Here is a 23094-nt window from a genome sequence, read left to right on the forward strand (position 1 = left end):
TTTTGAACGGCAGGACACTGAAGATGCTCAGGTAAGGCTTTGTTTTGCATGTGTTGTCACGTTACTTAAGCATGTACTGCGCTATGGAATGGTGATGCCACAAAGGCACTTAACAGCTTGGTGAAATTACTAATTTGCCTTATGTTTTTTGAGGTGTTTTTGGTGCCTCAGATCAGGGTCTTGCTCGTTAATGTCTCGTCAAAGAACTTACCCCAAATGAGTTGGAGAAGGCAGCTCAGACATTCTCAGCTTCCATCTACGTGGCTGTTGATGTTGTCCACTTGTACCCCACTCTAGCGACGCAGTTATCTGCTGAGAAGGGTAGGTTGCTGTCTATTCAGTCCAAACTACACCGGTTCTGTGACAGGCTTGAGTTGAAATCAGCACTTCTTGAGCGAACTGAGCTTTTTCCACAAGGTTAGCTTCCTAAAACACCTATGGCTCTCTGATCAACGTGAGCTGTACATCACAGCTTTGCCAAATTGATAACTGATCAAGGAGAAACAGTTCTTCTCATGAAAGCCTCTAAAGACAGTGAAAAGCCAGCTTTGTAACGGATAGATAATTCAGGAAAGCAAAGATGAAATTAATGGGAATTATGAAGCCAATGCCTTTGGGACAATTAAAAAATAGCCATTAATGACCACGTGCATGCATTAGTAATAAGCATAGTTCATGATCCTGTACTGTTGTGACCTTCAGCCTACCATTCTGCCTTGTCCACCCTTTGTTTGTCATTTTCTGTGGTGGTGTATCTAAGTAAATTCCAAAGTCCTCAGGGTGGAGTCCTGCCAATTATACCCTTCTCCAAGTGCCATACATGTTTCCATGGCATTATATAACAGATAACCAAGACTACAATAACACGCATGTCATGAAGTATATTTAGTATGTATTTGGTTTTCAGAACTTAAAGGGAGAGTAGAGCAAATCCTGGCCTTGAAAAGGATCGGTAAAGACACACAAGCAGCTAAGGAGAAAAACATACACACTGTCATTTACTTTTTGGCACCACGTGCTATAATAACCTAAAACATCTTAATTGTAGTCATAATTTAATTTTACTCCTGTGGATCACTTGGTATGTTCGGAATGCTGCTTGCTTTTCATACTGCACAAAGAATGCTTCTCAACAAAACCAATTTTTCCTACATGTTGTATTTTTATTTGGCAGATGTATTTGAAATCATGTTATAATGAAGAAAGGGTATGGTCTGGAACTCTGCAGAGATGGTGGAACTCTGTGGGAAAGAGTAAAGATTTTGGACTTATTTTTTGTCAAAAATATCCACAGCTCAAAATGCTAAAAATCTAGATGGAAGGTCAAGCGAGCAGGAGTTAACACTTGAAAAGCAGCTCTTGTTCTTAGTAGGTATATCTTATTGTGCCAGCTGCATCGTATAACATATTCTGAAGTCTTCAAGAATACTTTCAGTTTTCTTAAACTGCGTATCTCATCTTCATTTATACTACTTGAACTAATCTTAATGTAAGCATTGCTGTGACAGCATGACTTAGGTACTGTACTCGCAGTGCACATAGCAATTATCCATTTCACTGGCAGTGCCATGGCATAAACAAAATTAACACAGTGACTAATAGCGCACTGCTGAAATTTAAATTTGTAACTCCTAAACTCTTATGCTACATTACTATTACTGCCTTTATGGCAAATCTATTATAAAACGGATGTTTGCAAATTTCTAGGGCAGCTGGTTGGATTGCTTCACAGAGGAAATCAATTTGGCAAACAAATTGCAGCTATTTTAGAACTCTTTCTAATTTCAACTTATTTCTAAAGCATGCTTGAGGCCACAAGTTAAAGTCTCTTTTTTTTTTTTCCCCCTCCTTTGGGCTCCTTAAAGCAAGAGGCTCTGAAGACCCAGTTGCCACTTTTGTGCATGAAAAAGAGATTGTCTAACAGGCTCTGTGTGAGATGTGTACTTGTATAAAAGTAAGAAAAAGTAGGTTCTGGTCCCGTTTGAACATGCATATGCAAATGTCAGTGAGAAATGGTATACCAATTTCTATTTTTAACTGGACCTAGCCAGGAACATGGTTGCCCAAGACTATGCAAGCTGCGTCACAGATGTACATAAAAAGCGTAACTGTGTGCAGTCACTGCTGGTAAGCAGACACAAATTTTGTTATTGTGGTTGTGGGTTTCTTTGTCAGATCCCCAGCTACGCTAGACCAGAAAAGCAAGCAAACACTGCAGACTTCACACACCTCCCCACGGCCTCGCCAGCACAAGCGGCGCGCATGGATGGCTTTGTGCTGCTGACCTTTACACCATCGCACCTAGCGCACCTTGCACTACCCCAATGCCTCAACCTTTCCCCTTTGTTCTAGTACTCCTGGAGGCAGCATACACACCGATAAGCCTCACTACAGTGTTTAGATTAAACGCAGCCCTTTGACCAGGAGATGCTATCGGTGCATCTCACCCAAACCGGCGGCCCTCCTTGCCCTACGCTCCGCCAGGCGGCTGAACAAAATGGCTCTCCTGCAGCTGCCCCGGCCGCGGGCGGGCCATCAGCCGGCGGCGCACGGCCCCACTCCGGCCCCCCGCGGGCTCCCACACAACCGGGCAGCCCTGCCCCGCCGGGCCCAGCACCCTGGGCGAGGGGGGGTGGTGACGGGCGGGGGGGGTAGGCGGCCCGTCCGCCTCAGCGGGGCCGGGCAAGGCCGCGGCTTCCAGCACGGCGGGAGGAGGAGGAGGAAAAGCAGGAGCGCGTCCCGGCCGCGTCGACGGCGCCCCCGCGGCTCTCACGAAGGAGCTGGGCGAGGCGGCGGCTTAGGCAGGCGGCACCTGCCGCTCCCGGCCCGCTCAGCGGCCGCCTCAGCCGGCGGCGGCCCACCCCGGCTGCCTTCGAGGGGCGAGGGCAGCCGGGCGGGGCGCTCCCCGCTCGGAGGGCGCCCCACCAATCGCCGGGCAGACGGCTCGCCCCGCTGGGCGCGGATTGGCTTCCTGCGGCCGAAGTGGGCGGGCCGGGCGGGCGCCGCCGGGGCAGCCACATCCACCGGGCTGCGCTTTTCAAACGCCGGCTGTGCGGGCGCGGCGGTTGGCGGGTGCGCGGGCCGGCCTGCAGCGTGTGCGGGCCGTTGCGGCGACCGTTGGCCCGTGAGGGGCTTCCTGGGAGTCCGGCGGAGAGAGGTGAGCGGAGCGTGCCCGAGCCGGGGTTGCAGCTCCCGGCCTCAGTTGCCGCGGACGAGGGCGGGCGGATCCGGCGGGACGCGAGGTGGGCGGTGGGAGCGCCGTCCTGCCTCCCCCACCCGGTGTCGGATCTCGCCGGTGCGCGTCTCCCGGCCCCGGGGAGCGCTGGCGGCAGCGCCCCGAGGCGCGGGGTGCCCGTGAGGAGCGTTGGGGCGGTACTGCGGACATCCTGGGCCGGGTCTCGCCCGGCCGCCGGCGGCCTGCCCCGACCGGGTTTGAGCGGGCAGCCCCCGCGGGCTCCCGTTGCGGTAGCACAGGGAGCAAGGGAGGGCGGAGGCGAAGGGAGTTCTTCGCATCCTTCGGTCCTCTCCGGACGTGGGCTCGGTCACGGGGGGAAGGCCCGGGTGTGGAGCGAGGGGACGGGAGTGCGGGATGCGGATCCGCCGCTGCCCCTCCTCCTTCGCTCAGAAAGGGGAGCCTGGGCTGACCGTGAGCACTCGTTTCTCCGCCTCGCTGTGTTGTTCCTGCGCATCTAACGTTGGCTGCGGAGTGGGGCAGGTCGCCGCCGAAAGGCTGTAGCGCGGCTGAGGTGAGGGGGTGTGCGGGGACGTCTCCCGGGGCTGCCGGTGAGCGGAGGGCGACGCTCGCCGCTGCGCCGGCCCCGGCGGGGCGCTGGGTGGCAGCCACCCGTCGCCACCGAGGGAGGTGTGGGGCCTGCAGGGTCGCGTAGCGTCCTGGTGCTGCTCGTCCGTGGTCCTTCTCTGCTGAAGCTGAACGTCTTCCTAGCCCGGGGCAGGGACTTGACTTTTCTTGGGAACAGTTAAATGAAGTGACTTTTTGCCCTGTTGAAGATAGTTTATTGGGAAGTTTTCTGTTTAATGGGAAGCTTGCAAATTTCCGTGAGATGCATACTTCTAACGTCTGTTACTCGGGGATTTTGGTGCCGTATGTAACAACACACGTATCGCTTTTAATTTTGGAAATAGTTAATGTATGAAAAAAGGCACAAATTTTAGTAGCTAATTGGATTTGAAATTGGATCTCATTCCCCTGAATAGATTATGTGCCTGCTTGTGGGTTTCTGCCCGCTATGAATACATGTGTTTTTGTGATGATGCCAAGCATAAAAAGAGATGTGGTTCCTTACCAAAGAAACAGTTAATTCAATGCAAGACAAAAGTTCTCCTTAATAATAACTCTTTAAGAATAGCGATATAAAGCAAAAAGTTATATAAATAATTTGATAATAGTAAGCTCTTAATCAGTTAGGTCAATTGTCTAATATAAATAAATCTTTCTGTGCTGAAGTACTATAGTAACAAGACAACTTTAAGTGTTAAACTGTATTTAGTGAGTACAGCTCTAAGGAGAGTCATGTAAAATTTCAGACGTATGAATCAGTCAGTCTCTTAAATGATAAGCTGTCGTGTAACTGGGGAAAAAGGAATGCATGTTTGTTACAAACAAGGCAATTCAAGGACTTTTATGGTAGATCGTATTGTGACCTCTTGATAATTTTTAAAGAAGTTATTTCATGCTTATCATATGCTACTTTGAAGATATTTTTAAACTGTGTAGTATTTTTTTTTTTCCTGCTAAAGCATCAATCATGATTTAAATCCAAAATAGTTCCAATATGAATATCCATGTTCCAAGATCTGGTAATTTCAACAATGTTTGATGGGTACTGGATTATATTTGAATCATAACTAGTTCAAGTGCTCCCCCAGAAGTTTCTGACAGTACGCTTCTGTCATTTGACACTGAAAGTGTATTTTTGTAAGTTTAACTGTATCTGAACTGTAATTTGCCTTGCGATTCCCCCCACCCTTCACTAGTAAAGGTAAACCTACTCTTAAAATAAACCATCAATTAAGACTTCTGTTATCCTTCAGTAACCTTTTTCTGCTTTGCTTTTGCATTTCACCTGAATAAATGCTTCAGGAATATAAATGTGAATGTACCCACTCTTTTTACTGTTTGGTGTGTTGGTTTTTGGTGTTTTTTTTTTTTTAAACAGTAGTAGAAATAATGTGGGTGGGTGTATCTTCATAATGTGCCATTCTACTGGTTTATTAAGGTAATTTAATCAGGATTACTACATCATTTGGTTCTAAATTATCTGAACTTGCAAAGAGGATGTTGTCCGTTCATGCTTCTTTCTGACAATTAATCTAGCGTTAAAATGAAACATAGATGAGCTATGAGTGAGTTTAATAAGAAATGTGAATCTTCCCACTGGAAAAAAAGTTGTGGGTTTTTTTTTTTTCCCTGTGGTTAGCTATTCCTGCTGTGTTGCAGACAACAAACAGCAAGGAGTTTTGGTTAAGTCCCCGACGGATACCAGTTGAAAGTGTAAACTTAAGGGAATTGCTGGAGCTTACCCAGAATCCAAAGAAGAGTTAAAGCTTATTTTTGGAAAGCTAAAAAAAAAACCAAACCGTATCATTGATAGTTAAGTAGTTATTAGCATTTTTACTAGAACTGAAGCTTATCCCTAATATTTTATGGATATGTTCCGGAGGGGGGGAGGGGAAACAACTTATCTCAAATGTTAAAATTCTTTAAAAAAAAAAAAAGAAACGATTTCTTTCAGTTCATTTTCTTAACATGTCTTGATTAGTATTCCTTTCAGGTTTTATTTTTACAGTGATTAAATGTGTTGTTTTCAGGTCACTACTGAACAAACTTAAGGCTCTTCTAGTCTGCTAGACCTAAATTCTAATACTGGTATGCTTTCCTGCACTGTAATTATGGGGTTTCCAAAACTCTTAATTCTTTTGCTTTAACAGGTGACTGGTAGAAGAGAGAGACCTGTTCCTGACTATGTCGAGGAGAAGGTTGGAGAATAAAAGCCTTTCTGGCTTGTTAGCCACATCTCTGCAGACACAAATCAAGACAGACAATTTCCACAATTTCTATATGCTTGAATCAAAAGAGCTAGGAAGGTAAGATTATTCCTATTGAATTTACTTCAGTAAGAGGAATTTCTGCTGCAAGAAAATCCTTTGGGCAGTGATAGACCTTTTCTGGGAAACTTTTATGGTAGTAGATGGGGGATGAAGTATGCCTCTCCCCCACTTATTCTTTGCAGTCTCCAACAGATTCTCTAGGGATCAGGACAAGGTACAGTGAGACATAAGTGGCCAGCCTTTTCCATGTCAGAGAGATTTAGCCTGTTTTCATAGGTGTGTAGATCTGGGATTACGTTCCTTTTCTTCCGTTTCCCCTGTCTAGTCATACATCACATTCCAGGTACATAAACTAAAGAAGAGGTGGCATAGGGTAATACTGCAAGACAAAGAATGGGGATTTTGAGTTGGTTGTTCCAGTTGTTTGGTTGAGTTCTTTGAAGTCCAGAAAACAAAGATGTTTTTCTCTCCCCCTCCCACCCTCAAGCAGTTAGTCTAAGTCTCTAACAACCTGCTGTTTCAGAGTAGCTTTGCAGCCTGCCTCCCTTGCTCACATTTGCAACAGTAAAATAGGAAACAAAACAAAAGAAAAAAAAAACCCTTGGTATTTATGATACCGTTTCAGACATCTGAGTTAATGCTTTTTTGAAATCAATGCGTTAATTCATACCTCGAAAACATTTAGGGAATTGGGTGTAAAGCCATGCAAACATAATGCCATGGTCATGTTTCCAAGCTCCTTGAACACAAGCTGCACAGGTTAGTTTTACAGTTGTTGTGCCTTGCTGTGCTCTGCAGTGATCCTTTGCACCTTTAACTTGTTTTGTCAGCAAAGACACTCTTCTATATGTGATTTTGTAAGCTATTTAGCCTTCATTGTTCTCTGGGGTTTTGGTGTTGTTTTTTTTTTTTTCTAGCATGTGCTTTATCTGGTACACTTTGATAAAAAGTGCACCTTGCAGCCCGTAACTTTCCTCTTTTCTTACCCCTTTGTCAGCTCTAGTTTTGAATTCTAGGCTGTACAGAAGCAGCTTATATGCACCATCCTCTAGAACTCCAGTATTCTTAAAATGCTGAATTTTCAGATTATACATACCTGTGACATGATGTCTAAAGCAAACAAAAGTATAGATTTTGTGTGGATTCCAAAACAGAGTCTTTATACTTTCTGTACATGCAAAACCAGGCATAACAAGATAAGTGCCAAAAAGCAAAGAAACAGAAGCAGAATAGTATGTTTTCCAGACATATTTTTGACTGTTCCTGGCCTAACAGGGTGTGTATGCATTGTTTTCAGTGTTTTTAAGGGTTTACAGCATTTTGTAAGTGATGTCAAACCCACCTTTCTTCTTAGCTTCTCTGAAAGATTTAATGTGCTTTTCTTTTCACTTGCAATTTTCTTCTTCCTGTTCAGGTTTCTTAGTAAATGGTTCTTTTGTTCTTCTCTGCTTAAGCTTCCCAAATCCCATTTCTTCCTCCCACACCCTTATCTTTTAGGTCCTTTGCTATTTAAGACACTGACTCACGAAGCAGGCAGGTTCTGTTTAGTGGGTTAAGTAGTTTTGTCCCCAGTGTGTAGATGGCTTGGAGTCTTCTGAAGTAGTTGAATTTCTGTGGTTTATAACTTGGGATATGAAAACAACTTGAAATCGGTTTTTATCTCTTAAAACTGGGCTGTAAAGTGTGATGGTTAGGCAGTTGCTTGGCAGGCAACAAGGAGTAGGAACCACTTTGCTTGCTTCAGTGCAACACTTCAGATCTGACTTTTTTTTGCATTTCTTGTGAAATTCCACTGCTCTAAAACAGTTTTGTGTCTTAATAATTTTGTCTTAATAATTGGCACACTACAAATACAGTATAAACAAGTGGAAATTGCTACATCATCTATCTGGAGACACTGCTGACCCTCAAAGCTTTAACCCACAGTGACTAGAAGGAAGATGTGCAAAAGCTATCAGGGAAGATCTTGCTGTTCTCATGAAACTCAACCAGTTCCCCTATTTTAATTTTAAAGAAACTTTTGTGGTTGACAAGGGTGATATGATGTTAAATGAGAATGTAAGCTGTAAGGGGGTATCTTAAACTTTGGTATATTATGAAATTCAGCTCAATAACTCCAAATGCTCTGCAGTAATAAGCTGCTTTAACAATTGGGAAAGGACTTGGCCTTTTCAGGCTTACAGATAGTTGCTAAAATGAGGAGTATGCATGTATCGGACTGTAATTAACTTTCACCTCTTAAATTAATTTTTCTTTTGAGTTTTGTACTCTTACCTTTCTAAATTTAATGCTTTAAAGAAAAGGACAAAGAAACCCTACAACTAATTGATGTTGAAATAAATGACAGAGAAGCTGTTTTCTTGACTTTATTTCTAAATAAGCCATAGCAGTATGATTAAAGAACATGTTTAATAATTTAGTCAGGTTCGTACAAACTGTATTTAATACAAGTATTTGTAAATCGAAATATGATTTTTTTATGAGATGCTCATACATTTTTTTTCATTAAATACTGAAGTCTAGACTTTTTTCAAAAAAGCCTCAGATATGCTGTGTGTGGGGTTTTTTTTTTAAAGAGATGTTCCTTTTAGGCATTGGGTTTTTTGCACCAGAAGAAAGGCAAAGCATGCAGGGCAACATAGTCTTTTCTACTAAAGAAGCTAATTTAGTTGAAAAAGTCCAGGTCAGATAGCTTGTAACTGAGCTTCTTCATCAAGTTTGTTCTTAGTGTGCTGTGGTAACAAAACACATGCGTGGAAAGGCATTGTTTTTTCGAAGACATAAGTGTAGATCTTGTTCTTTGCACACAGTTTTATAACTGTTTTTAGAACTTTACACAATTTATTTTAGCCTTTCAAGTTGGGTTGCTTTTTTTTTTAATAATGTTTCTTGTATCATTTGAAAACACTTCGCAAGTATGCAACTAGGCATTTCTGGGAATGCAAAACTTGTGATTATAAAACTTTGTTTTTTCAAGAGTTTATAACTTGGCTTAAAAAAACACATTTTTCCCCTAATTTTTTAAAAGGTCAGCTTGGTGTTTTAACTGCAGTATGTGGTTTTCTTTTAAAAACATTTCTTTGCCAAAATACATTTTTGTTTCCATACCTAAACATTTGGCTAGGAAATAAAGCAGCACACTTTGTCTAAGTGTAATTGAGAAAGAGAATGCTAAGTAGTGGGTCTCTTTCTGTTAAGATGTTTTTAAACATTTTGCAGATATCTGGGGTTTTTTTTAGCAGTACTACATGATTTGTGGAAGGAAATTCTCTTTATGACTCTAAAATTTTCTGCACTGAAGACCTTCCCCCCCACCCCAGCATACAAATATGCTTTATTTTCTGTGTTCATTCTCTACATTTCACAGGGTTTTGCTTTGTTTATTACTGTATCCTGTAGGTGCTATAATGTGGTTGAGGGGTTTTTTAATATAATATTGCTAACCTGAACAAAGCCCTGAGCAGCCTGGTAGGATCTCATAGCTGGCCCTGCTTTAAGCAGGAGGTTTTGCTAGAAACCTCCAGAAGTCCCTTCCAACCTGAGTTATTCTCCGATTCTGTGATCCTACAGTGAGAATGTCCATGTAACCTGATACTCTGATTTAATGCTTAGCTAGTCTGTATAAAGGGAGTTGTACTGGGTCTTGCCAAAGCTTCATCTGGCTTAGTATTGTTTCTCCTACAGTGGCTAAAAGTGAATGTTCAGGGGATAGTGTAAGAACAGGCCAAACATGGCATTCCGCTGATTTTTTTTTTTTTTTTTTTTAGTTTCCAATTATTTGCCATATCTTTTTATTTCTAATGGTGATTTACATACTTTTTATGTCTTAGGTCTTAATGTCTTCCCTTTTTTTTTTTGTAGAGGAAGATGTGCTGTAGTTAGAAAATGTATAGATAAATCCACAGGCCAAGAGTATGCAGCTAAATTTTTAAAGAAAAGAAGAAGAGGTCAAGACTGCAAAGCAGAGATTCTTCATGAAATTGCCGTGCTTGAATTAATGAAATCTAATCCTCGCATAGTTAATCTCCATGAAGTCTATGAAACAGCAAATGAAATCATCTTAGTGTTGGAATAGTAAGTATGTCTTCATCAGATGTTCCACGTTTGTAGTTACAAATCTGTCAATATACTCATTTTTTGCCCGAGTTGCCTGAACACCCAGAAAAATTACAACAGTAAGCTATATACATTATGCTAATATTTCATTATGATATACTTTATAAGCGCTTAGGGACTTTTTTGGTATGATTTATTTTCATATACGTGCAAGAGTTGAAGCAATTGCTGTTAATTAGAATCCTTAGTTTTGTACATGTGTTTTGTTACATCCACAGCTGATGAGATATGTCAAACAATGTGGAATAAGGCATAAAACAAAATACACTGAAACCTATAGTAGTTCTGTACTCAAAATTCTTAAAATATGGACTGAAAGATTTTTTTGACAAAAAGCTATCAAAAAATAAAAATGAGATTCTTCTTCTCATTGCATGGCTCAGTTTCATAGACAATTTCACTCAATTTCAAACTGAAATATTTTTGTGCCTTTAAATACTATCTCAGGACTAATTTTGATTAAAACTTGCCTGTTTAATTTGAGCAGATTATTTCTTCTGCTAGTTGGATTTTTGGGAAAAAAAAAAAAAAAGCTCTGGTCAATTTTTCAGGTCAGGTTGACCTAATATAGAACCTGAATTACAAACTCCAGGGTGTAATTCTGCCCACCCCCACCCCACCCCCCCAAAGAATCTTTCATGCAAGTTGACTGGAGAGAATGTCCTTGAATCCCATAGAAAGTGCATAGCGCTTTGACATATCTTAAATAATAATAATAAAAAAAAAAAAAGTAGCCACTGATACCAAGTACACAGATTTTGGGAGAAGCTGAGCACATCTGTGTTCTATGAACTTCAGTGACTGCTTGACATGTTTTGGTGACTGAAAACTTGCAATTCATTTGTGGTTCTGAGCTTCTGAATTTAGTGTTTTTGTTGTTTTAAAACTGTTTGGCTTTTGGAGCTGTTTCCTCCAAAATTCCCCATATCTTTTTAGATGCCCTTGTGGCTTCTGATAAGCTCTGAAAACAAGTCTAATTTGGGAATCTAATTTGAATTATGTGTCATATTTGCTGTATGTGTAAATGTTTGTTTGGAATGTAAAGAACAAAAATGCAGTTTGTGAAATTAATTCAGAAAGTCTCTCTCTAGGTAGGATTTAAGTTTCACATACAAAGTATTTGAAGAGCTGTTAATGGCAGCCTGCACACACCAGGATAAATTGCTTCAAATTTTCCAAAGAATGTAGCTAGATAATCATAAAACCCGCTTTTTTTCCTGGAACTAGATGTTCCCTAACATATGTGTTCTGAGAAGACTAAAATAATAAATAATGTAGAAGTAAAGACAAAGTCCAGATGACAAGTTTTGAACTTCTTATCAAGAATAAGTGCAAGTTCACATAAAAGCCATACTGATTTTCCTGCTTCTGTTTCAGCCCAGCTAACTCAGTCTTGCTTATTAAAGCTCTGTAATGAAATAACTTCCTTATACGTCATTTGTGTTAATGGTCTACTTTCAGTATTGTTCAGAAGTCTTGCAGTAAGTGTTCCTAGTTCTGTTGGGATAAGCAGAGGGCTGATTACGCTTCTAAATTATGTCCTGTAGCAGAATACACAGATTTTGTTTGTTTCTCATTATGAGAACTCTGAAGCAGTACTTTAAAAGAATTGCAAGAAATGAGTCTTTTACTCATAAATTAGTTTATAAGTGTTTCCCATTTAGCCATATTTTTCCTCCTACATTTGGTCCTTACTGTTGTTGGATTGTATTGGTGGGGTTCTTTGGAAGATGTAGTAGTAAGAACTACTTTGTGTCAGTGCACATTTGCTAAATAAAGGACAAAAACAGATGCTTGCTGTCTGTGAGGACTTCCAGATCCTTTTCAGTGGAGCTGTTCAGCTCTTTACTCATCTGGTTGTCCACCCATCCAGGCCATAATGTAGTAACTTGGATGTAAGAATACTATGGGAGACAGTGTTGAAAACCTTGCTAAAGTTGAAGTAAATGACATCCACTGCTCTTCCCCTCATTTACATTTTGTCATAAAGGCAACTAGGGGAGGCATTACTGATACTTCACATAGATAAACACAGTCACTGACCTGCTGGAGCTATTGTTGTCCATGATCTAACTTTTTTTTATAGACTATCATTTTTCTAGCAATGAAATTCAGGCTTACTGATCTGTAGTTTTGAGGTAGCCATTTATCCTTAAGAGAGAGAAACTTCAGGCGGTTAGAGCAGGCTGAATGATGATTTCAAACCCAACATTGAAAGGAAACAGCTGACACTGTGGCAAAGTGTAGAAGTCTAACTAATAAACCACATGCAACACGGTTATTTCCATGCTTCCTTTATGCTGTACAAATAATAGGGGTTTCTGTAAGTAAACAACAGCCTTTTTCTGAGGAAGACATATTTGAGATGCTGTGTGAAAACATGAAGCTTGTCAAGCTCATCTTTGTTGTTAGTGTGGAATTGGTAGATTTTGAAGTGACAGAGCTGTGTATTTCTGAATATTCTGAGTCTATGAGAGTTCTGGAAGGTACTGCTCACTAACTGACTAGGCAACTGTATATTTAATCAACAGCAGCATGCTAGATTTTGTTTCTGGTACCTCTCTGATAGGAATATCTGATTTTTAGTCTTCCATCAGAATGGCAGGACCTAGGGTGGCAAGTATGCAGTTTCCTCCTGCTCCAGAAATAGTCTTCAGCAACTCTAGCTGTTCATTGCATTGTAGTTCTTAAATTAACACCACAGCCATGTCATGTAAAAAATGATGATTTTTACTCCGGAATTCAGAGAATAGGAATACTGCTGGGCTTTCTTGCTTTGAATGATTTATGGAACTGGTCTAATGGAAGAAATTTTAGATTTGACTTGAAGAGAAAGGCTGCTTCTGTTAGGGAATGATGATAGAACTCATCTTCCTGAAGGCATCTTCGCACTTGCTTACAGGAAAGCATGCTTGAGGGTACCAAAGAGTTATGAGACTTCAGCCATGGAGTTCTGTTTCACTGTCTCAACTGCTGTTGCTGGCTATGAGGAAAGAAAAAGCATCATCAGATTTTTTTTTTTTTCCCTTTTCTAAGTGCATATATGATGTGTCTTGGCATAAGTGTGTGTAAAAAAGAAAAAAAATCAGTAATAATAACAATACTCCCAGCCTCTCTGAGAATATGAATATGATAAATGAATATATATTATATAAATAGGTACTCTATATAAAATTTTTCCTCACTTAAGCTTGAAAATTCAAACTTAATACATAAGTGGTTTTGAATGTGTTTCAGTGCTGCTGGAGGAGAAATATTTGACTTGTGTGTCCCAGATCTGGATGACAGAATTGGTGAAAGGGATATTATAAGACTTATAAGACAAATACTTGAAGGACTTTGCTGCTTGCACGAAAACAATATTGTTCATCTTGATTTAAAGGTGAGGCTGCAGCAGACTTTTTATTTTAGTACTTTATCTTCAATTTAGTATTATGATAATCAAAATAATTTGTTAAATACATAACAAAGATGAGGAGAAAAAGTAGTGTATTAGATTAAATAATTTTTTAAAATAAAATTTAGCAATATGTATTGCATAATAGAAACTGAAATGTCATTTAGTACATTGGGGTTTTTTGCAGCTCGTATTTTATTAATTGAGAATTAAATCTTCTCTGTTCTAGCCTCAAAATATTTTGCTGAGCAGCGTCAATCCTCTTGGTGATGTAAAAATCGTAGATTTTGGTATGTCTCGGAAGCTTGAGAATTCTAGTGAACTGCGGCAGATCATGGGAACAACAGAGTATCTAGGTATGGAAGAGTTGCTTTGCAATTTCTGGTGTGTAGTTTTGAGAAAGGAGAAACAGTTCATGTAATGTGCTTATCAACTTACCAGTCATTATGGGAGAAAGAACAACAGGACAAGGCAACATGTTTTGAGCTGTTCTTTTTTTTGTGTGTGTGTAGTCAGCAGATACTTGCACCAAAAAAAATCCCAAATTATATCAATAAGTGAACCTCTAATTTCATGCCATAGCATTTGCTGTGATGCAGACTGATAGATCACAAGAAATTTTGGCTATTAAATTATTTTGATTAGAGTTGAAATACAACATTAGCATGCACAAGGAAATGTTCTTTGAATTAGGAATGCTGTTTAGAATGATGATTTAATGAGATTAAAATATTCCTCGGAAAGATTGCCATTGACACTTGGCCCTCTCTGAGGGGCAGGTTTCCTTAACGATCTGACTACACTCAATTTTAGGAGCACTTCAATCTAGTGAATAACTTGCTATCTAGCATATGCTAACAGCCACTGATGCTAAAATTAGCTTGGTCATCTGGCTTTGCAGTGTTAACATGCTGAAGGCTTTATGCATTCCTCTTAAAAAGCAATATACTTGAAAACCTCTTAGAATAATCTTCTATGTGCATGCATCTGATTAGAAAATATCTTGGGACTTGTACAGAATAGACTCTAGGCCATATATTGCCATTTTAGTGTGAACCAGTTAAGCATCAGTGTGTCTAATCCAACAAACAACTTTTTCCCCATGCTTGTGGCTTGAAAATAATAAACTTGATTACTGAAACTGCATGTTTAGTCTTATAATAATGGTTGGGAAAAAACTGCCAGAAATCTAGTGTATGATTCAAGGCTATTTGAATAATATATCTATTAAGTGTTTTTCTTCTCCCCATCTCTCTCTAGCTCCAGAAATCTTAAACTATGATCCTATTACCACAGCTACAGATATGTGGTAGGTTGTATATGTTAATTCATTTTATTGAGGTAGGTGTGACCACTTAACAATCTAGGGGCCAGATCCAGACTCTGATGTGGTTTTATCTGGCTTCCAAGAATACCCTTCTGTTGGTGTGCTGACCAAAAGAGGGAGAGTTGGGAGGGGAAGGGAGCCCTCGGGATATAATTTGGGGTTTACAGGAATTACTCTATATGGGTCTGTTGCACACCTACTAGAGATTGCAGGTGGCTTCTGAGCATGCAGAGTATAGGTATTTGTTCTAAGGGAGCAACAGTGATTGGATAGCGTACTTACAAGTATTAGTTACTCTTGGATGACATGCTTCAGGTATTAACTACTTTTGTATACTCCTCCCTTCCCGCTTTTGTATCATTAAATAATTTTATTATGCAAACAATAAGAAGTATTTTAACTTTCTACTTCTTATCTTTAGAGCAATATCTGCAGAATAAGTCATAAAAAATGAGACAAGCACCTTAAACTAATCCACAACTTGATTAAGTATACCTTTGTAGCATTTCATGAGCTATGTTAGTGTAAGGGCTAGCTTTGGGATGTTTCCTTAACAACATATAATATTCATATGCTCTTCTTAAGCATCTAAATAATGAAAATTCAGTTTTAAAAGTTGCTATGATCTAATTACTCCTTTGAAATTCTCAACTCGTAATAGTAATTAAATCTGTTCATGACTGTTTTTAACCACTTACTATTTGCCTGCTTTTGTGGGAAGACATAAAAACAAACTATTGGCACTCTACTCAGAATGACCAACACAGCAGCTGCATGTTTCCACACTGTAATGAAAAGGTTTGATCTATTAGATCATAAAACCATTTTTATTATGCATCAAGAAACCATCTAAGACTTACAATGAATCACACGCTGTGTGGTACTCAAGTTCATGTTCTTAGCAAAAAAAGGTCTCAGCAAGAGGATATTGTAACACAGATGTCAGTTGTACAGAAGGGTCGACTAAATCTGTCTTTGATACTTCATCCAGAATTGTAGTGAAAGATGGTTTTTATTTACATGCAAATTAGAAGGTCTGTCTTTTGCAGTTCTATCATCCAGAATTGCCATATTCCAAGAATGGGCTGTATAAAAGTGATGTATTTCCTTTTCGTAACAATCTCAATGGGAAGAAAAGGGTATATTGAAAGTAAGCAATTTTCAAAAAATCCCTTCATTGAGATATATACTTAGCTTTCCTTGTGTGTGCATGTGCATACCTGCTTGAATCACATAAAAGTGAGATATCACATAAAAGTGAGATGTCACATGATGTTTCAAATTCTTTGAGTGTGGCATACATCAGGAAGTTTGATCTGCAGCACAATAAATCATGTTGTTCAGGTATCCTAGTAGGATCATACATTGTGTTCTTATCTCAGGAACATAGGTGTAATTTCGTACATGCTGCTGACACAAGAATCGCCATTTGTGGGAGCTGATAATCAAGAAACTTACCTTAATATATCTCAAGTTAATGTGGATTATTCAGAAGAAACATTTTCATCAGTTTCACAGCCTGCCAAAGACTTCATTCAAAAACTTCTCATAAAAAATCCAGAGTAAGTAACAACTCCTCCAGGCAGGAATCTTTATGTTTTATGTTTGTGTAGCAGAAAAAGTGAATGTTAATTTGGGAGCCTAATACACTGATATGATCAGTCAGACATTTCACGATGTATTGGTATTATCAGCTGGATATTTAAAAGTGTGGATTTATGCTTTTCCATAATATATGAAAAGAATCTTTGGTTCACTGTCTGGCTATTTTTGTAGTCAGGCTTGTGCGCCGAGTTTTGTATTTTGTGTTTTGAGTTTCTTTATATTTTTATTCAGAGGACAGATTATTAACAAATCTGATGAAATATATTCTAGAAGGGTCACATTCTTGTCTATAATTTAACATTTTATTGCACAATTTGGAGACACAGAATGCAATCTTTTTGATGCAGTGCTTTCTTGTTTCCTGGCTCATCTTTAATGTATCTTTCTACTTTAATAATTTTCTATAAAAACTTGGCAGTCTTGTGACTGAGTATATATTCTTCAGAAATATATAGTGTTTTGCCATGTTCAGTCTTTTTAAAAAATGTTCTTAATCAAAAGTACAAACTTCTTTTTGTTTGTAAGGCACGTTTCCGTAACTTTGCATTCTTTGGGAGTTCGGACTCTAATCAAGGCCTTTCAAAGTGGCTGAACTTGGAGAAGATAGTCTTTGAGAGTGGGAGAATTATAGACATTAACTGTATCTATGGTTGCCGTATAGCATTAAATCTGGATATTTTTTTAACTGTTGCACCAGCAAATGCAGTAAAAAAACCCAAACAAAGCAAAAACAAAAAACCAAAGAAAAACACCCTAAGAGGTATATATGGGGGGAATAATATTTAGTAAAGTCAGTCATGTTCTACTAGGCATGGACAAGTATTATCAATTATAGTGATATGTATTGTCATTTGTGGTGAGACAGTAGTCCTTGTCTTCTTCAGAGACCCTGCAGCAAGCAGGAGTGGCCCTGTTGTTTGGTTGTGAAAGAGGTTCTTTGGTAGGAAGGGATGATGGGAGATGGTACCCATGAAGTGCCTCAAGTCTGGACAGGATCAAGGATGAACAGTCCTTTCTATTTTAGCATGTCACATAGATGGTTTGTCAATATCTGGAACAACTCACAAAAACCATAGTGTCATGAGGGAAGCAATTATGAGGAGCCTGCTTTGATAAATATTAGTGTGGACCTGTGGACATTCTGTCACAGTTACTACTCTACTTGCTTTCTTGCTTCTGGGCATCTCATTATATCCTCAATAACTTTTTTTTTTTTTTTTTTTTTTTTTTTTCCCCATTCCAATTCTTGATGACTATATCCTCTTAAGAGGAAACATCCATCCTCAGATAGTCAACTCTGTAAAGTTACAGTTCTCTGACCAAAAAATATTCATATGGTGTGGTAGAGTTAAGGACACGTAGCAGGCTCTATTGCATTTCCAGCAAGTTCTGTGGAACTTAACAATGCAGAATATGAGGAAAACTAGTAGCACTATACTAGGTTATCCAAAGGAACAATTTTGTAAGTCTGTGTTTTGTTTGGTAGTAAGTACATTTTGGAAGGGTTTACACCAGTTTATGATGAACTGCAAGAGTAAAACACTGCAAAATGTCAGATAGAGTTGATGACATCATGTTATTTGGCCCTCCTTGAAAACCTAATGACTGAATATTCATTAGCCTCCCTATTTACAATGGTCCGTATAAAACATAAGACTGCAAAAGCATAAGCATGTGCAGAGAGATAGAGAGAGATATATATATATATATATAATGTTGAAAACATTATGAGGGACTATGAATGCTGGCTGAGAAAGACCTGTTCCTTGTTTTGATGAAAAGCTTACCAGTTCTGACACTCAGCACTAGGGGAAACTGTCAACTAAAATTCAGATGCATGTTGCCAATACTTAACCCTTAACTATAATAAGGTCTAATGTGTTTTCTAGCAGCAGTGGTAGTGGTGGAAAAACAGCAATATTAACTCTTTAGTGTCAGTTCTGCTTAACAATTCTTGCCATGTCTCAGCTATTTTAATTATGTTTTTACTATTTCTGAAATTAACTTAAGCAACTTTACCCTTTTCTCTTTCAAAGGGAAAGACCCACAGCAGAGGCCTGTCTTTCTCATTTGTGGTTGCAGCAAGGGGAGTTCGTACTCTTGTGTAGCCCTGAAGAAACTTGTTGCTCTTCTCTGATGTCGGGACACACAACAAAATGCTCAGAAGAGCGGAATATAAAATCCAGTTGTAATGGTACCTGTAGCAGCAAGGAGGACAAAGAAAACATTCCAGAGGACAGTAGTACAGTCTCCAAACGTTTCCGTTTTGATGATTCATTGCAGTATCCCCAAGACTTCATGACAGACTTCATATGTTAACGTATGATACAGACTTCTATAAAATGAATTTAGCGTAATCTGTTCCAGTGGCGAATATAAGATTATGGCTTGCCAATTCATGCAGCATTGGCATACTGGAAATGCACTTTGATTCTTTTATGCTGGTGCTTCCTTTTCTGTCCGTTGCTGGCAATGGATTTAACTCCTGAGAAACTGGGGTTGTTGCACCAATAAAATGAATTATTTTTTTTAAGAAGATATAATTAAATATTTTTGCACTTTTCAAGTTTTAGTCCAAAAATGATGCCAGAGTGAACAAACTAAAACCTGAAAATGAGTTTGTTTAAACTCAAGGTTTGCCAAACAGTGGTTGCATACATGCACGCTTTTATGACTAGTCCTAATAAGAAATTGGTCTAAGCAGGGAAACTGAATCTAGCTGTCTTACTGGGCTTATTTGTGACCATCCTCATAGCTTTAAATGGAAGCTAAAGTTGGTGTGTTTTGGGAATATGATACATTGGGGGCCATTTAGAAAACTGCTTTCTCTCTAGGATCATTAGTAATTACGGAAATGTTTCTGCCTTACAGATCTGGTCCACTTACGGAATCTGGTTTTTTCCTATGTTGGATCTCTGGAATGCTTGAATAGAAAATGGGTAGATTGTCAGTCCTTGTGCTAGTGGTCCTTTGATTCTTAGCAGTAAGTTATATTGGAAGAGGATGAGGGTCCCATGCTGATGTGAATATTTGATATGCTTGTTAGTTTGCTTTCATAAAATCTCTGAAATAGTATCGTCTACCTGTATTGAACTATTCCTCATCAACCACACAAAAAAACCCCAAAACAGCTTCTTTAGAGTTAAAAGTAATAACTGAATAAACTGAAAATAACTATTTTTGCCAGTGAAGCTGCAATTGAAAGCTTTTCATTATGCCCCTCTATGTAGAAGTGCAGTGCATCTTTCTGTCAATTATTGTTATCCATAATAAGTTAGCTTCATGCCTGCTCTGAGAAATGGACTGCAGTGTGTTAGTATGTAAAGACAAACTACCTAATAATTGTTCTAAGCCTCTACATTTGGTTTGTTTAGTGGGTTTGTTATTTTTTTAAGTTGTATCCCTTCCACTTCCTGTTTCTAGGCTCTGAGGAAATAATGCCTATGTCAAGTTTTGACTTAGAGCAAATACCAATCATGCCTTAACAGCCTGAAACTAATACTGACAAGATAAAATCCTAATCATAACACTGAGGCTAGAAGTCTTTTTGTGTAGGGAATGTATTAAAATTCTTATAAATATTTTGAAAGTAAATGGCACTTTAAATACTTTTGGGATTTTCCACTCCTCGGAGCTTAGACTTAATCGTCTCTGATTTAGATTTGGTTTGGTTTGTATAATAAAATAGCACAATCTGATAATTTTTTCAAGTGTGCCTGTGGACTTGTCAATAGCTAGGCAGATTGAGGTTTTGGAGCAACATATGATTGAGAGGTGAACATAATGAGTGGTAAAAGATTGTATTTTATCTTTCTTGGCACAAGGAAGGAACATTTTTTGTGTGTATGTGTTTTGTTGCTTTTTTTTGTTTGTTTGTTTGGGTTTTTGTTTTTATACAAATAGATTTCAATATAAGGTATCACCATAACGCATGGGGGAATTCCGGACCGTTGTCTTTATTTTGGGTGACACTCATGTTGACAAGTGAGAAGTCAGCTGAGGTGTAAGGCATGTAAGACTATCTTTCAGCTTATGTTTTTCAGAAGAAGTAAAAGTTTTCCAAGACTTAATCTCATGTGAAATGAAGTAACAGATATACTCAGCATGGATGAAGCTCAGATGCCTAGGTATAAATGAATTACACTGGGTCTCCTCTATGTATTAATTCTCATGTAACTTTTTCAGTGATACTGATAATATATATATAATTATAAAGTGACTTTGCTGGAGGCAGTTGTTGGATTGTGTTCATGTACGTTATACCCTTACTTTTCAAAGTCCTTGGCTTTTCCCATTTGGAGTCTTACCTAACCTTTTTTTTTCTTCTACCAGCATGGAGTCTAATTTGGACTGGGTAAATTAAAAATACAAACTATTTTATACATACTCAGAAGTTAAAGTTCACTTAAGATGAAGAAGAAAATGTCAAAAAGCTGTAACAGATAAAGGTAGAAAAGAATGTTTTAAAAATTGTTAAATTTTAAAATTCTGGAAAAATATTACTGAACTGAAATTACAAGTGGGAAGCTTGTGAAAGCCTTTGTACATTAGTATTCTCTTTTTAACATCTGGAAAATAAAGCTGAAAGCATATGCCAGCACTTTATGACAAAGTTGTTATTCCTTAAGATTTTTATCAGATACTGATGTTTACATTTCTTACTACTTTTGGAGTTAACTTATCTTTAAATAAAAGAAAATAGTTCTTATCCAAGGAACTTAAATTTTGAAGACCTTATTTGTACTTTATGAAAAATTAAAATATACCTTGAATCAGGTTTAGTTTGGATCAGTGCATTTGATTTATTTAAAAATATTATTGTGCATGCATAACTTCAACTGAATGTAAATACATATGTTGTATACAATTGTTAGCCCATCTTGCTTCCTGACATATTACTGGGAATTAGCAAGTGTAAGTGATTGACAGCATTTTAAGATGACTGAAGTCGTATCTCTATGCAGTTCATTACCTTTTTATATTAAAAAAAAAATAAACTTTGTCTTTTTTCAAAACTTCTGTGTTTTCATTTCTTCGCAGAATCACAGAATGGTTGAGGTTGGAAGGGACCTCTGGAGGTCATGTTGTCCAACCCACTGCTCAAGCAGGGCCACCTAAACCTGGTTGGCCAGAACCATGTCTAGATGGCTTTTGAGTATCTCCAAGGAAGGAGATTCCACCTCTCTGTGCAACCTGTTCCAGTGCTCAGTCATCCTCCCAGTAAAAAAAGTGTTTCCTGATGTACAGATGGAACCTCCTGTGTTTTAGTTTGTGCCTGTTCCCTCTTGTCCTGTCACTGGGCACCACTGACAAGAGCCTGGCTCCATCTTCTTTGCACCCTCCCTTCAGATATTTAGATATGTTGATAACATTCCCCCCTGAGCCCTTTCTTCTCTAGGCTGAACAGTCCCAGCTACCTCAGCCCTTCCTCATAGGAGAGATGTTCCAGTCCCTTAAGCATCTTTGTGGCCCTTTGTTGGACTCTCAGGTATGTCTGTCTGTCACGTATTGAGAAGCCCAGAACTGGACACGTTACTCCTGTGCTTAGTGGAAGGGAAGGATCACCTCCATCAACCTGCTGGGGATACTTTGCCTAATGCAGCCCATGATACCATTAGCCGCCTTTGTGGCAAGGGCACACTGCTGGCTCATGTTCAACTTGGTGTCCACCAAGACCCCAGGGCCTTTTCTGCAAAGGTGTTTTCCAGATGTGTGGCCCCAGCATGTATCTGTATGGGATTGTTCCTCCCAGAGCAGAGCTTTGCACTTCTCCTTGTTGAACTACATGAGGTTCCCGTCAGCCCATTTCTACAGCCTGCAGAGGTCTCTATGGATGGCAGCACAACCCTGGTGTATCAGCCACTCCTCCCAGTCTTGTGCCATCTGCAGCCGTGCTGAGAGTATGCTCTACCCTATCATCCAGATCATTAATGAAGACGTTAAACAGGATTGGACCCACTATTGACCCCTGGGGTACACTGCTTGTTACTGACCTCTAACTAGACTTTGTTCCACTGATTGCCACCCCCTGGGCCTGGTCATTCAGCCCGTTTTCAGTCCACCTCGCTCTCTGCTCATCCAGCCCATACATCAACAGCCTGCCTATGAGGATCTTACGGGAGATGGTGTCAAAGGCCTTGCTGAAGTCCATGTAGGCAATGTCCACTACCCTCCCCTCACCGACTGGCCAGTCATTTCACCACAGAGTTTTATCAAGTTGCTGAAGTGTGACTTCCCTTTGGTGAATCTGTGCTGACTACTCCTGATGAATCATGAACTTACCAGCTAACTTCCTGGAACTCTTTTATATGTGCCTGGTTTTTATATATAAAAAGTTTATGTTCCTATATGTAATGGTCTAGTTACGTCTTATAGTATTTACTGAGGTGATACCTTTCGTGTTAAATTCTAATGGCTTTTGCTGAATGACCATGTAAGGAAACTTAAATGGAATGTTTCTTACATATATTAGTATCTTAGGACACTGATTGTACATTTGTTCATTTTCAAGTAGATGGCTGAATTTTTAAAAAACAATTTTCTTTTAGAAAAGGAATTACGCTCAAAAGAGATGGTAACC

The 23094-nt window shown here is 39.3% G+C and overlaps 1 protein-coding gene across 1 annotated transcript; it reads left to right on the forward strand.

Moving 5' to 3' along the window:
• The first annotated feature begins 5977 nt into the window (after positions 1-5977).
• Positions 5978-19109, forward strand: STK17B (serine/threonine kinase 17b). Its single transcript, XM_075711712.1, has 7 exons — positions 5978-6105; positions 9931-10143; positions 13423-13567; positions 13812-13938; positions 14843-14891; positions 16292-16471; positions 18551-19109. Exons 1-7 carry the CDS (start codon positions 5984-5986, stop codon positions 18831-18833), a joined length of 1119 nt encoding a protein of 372 aa, XP_075567827.1. The 5' UTR covers positions 5978-5983; the 3' UTR covers positions 18834-19109.
• The last annotated feature ends 3985 nt before the right edge of the window (positions 19110-23094 follow it).

The sequence above is a fragment of the Pelecanus crispus genome, chromosome 5 (assembly GCF_030463565.1).
Source record: "Pelecanus crispus isolate bPelCri1 chromosome 5, bPelCri1.pri, whole genome shotgun sequence".
Classification (NCBI taxonomy): domain Eukaryota; kingdom Metazoa; phylum Chordata; class Aves; order Pelecaniformes; family Pelecanidae; genus Pelecanus; species Pelecanus crispus.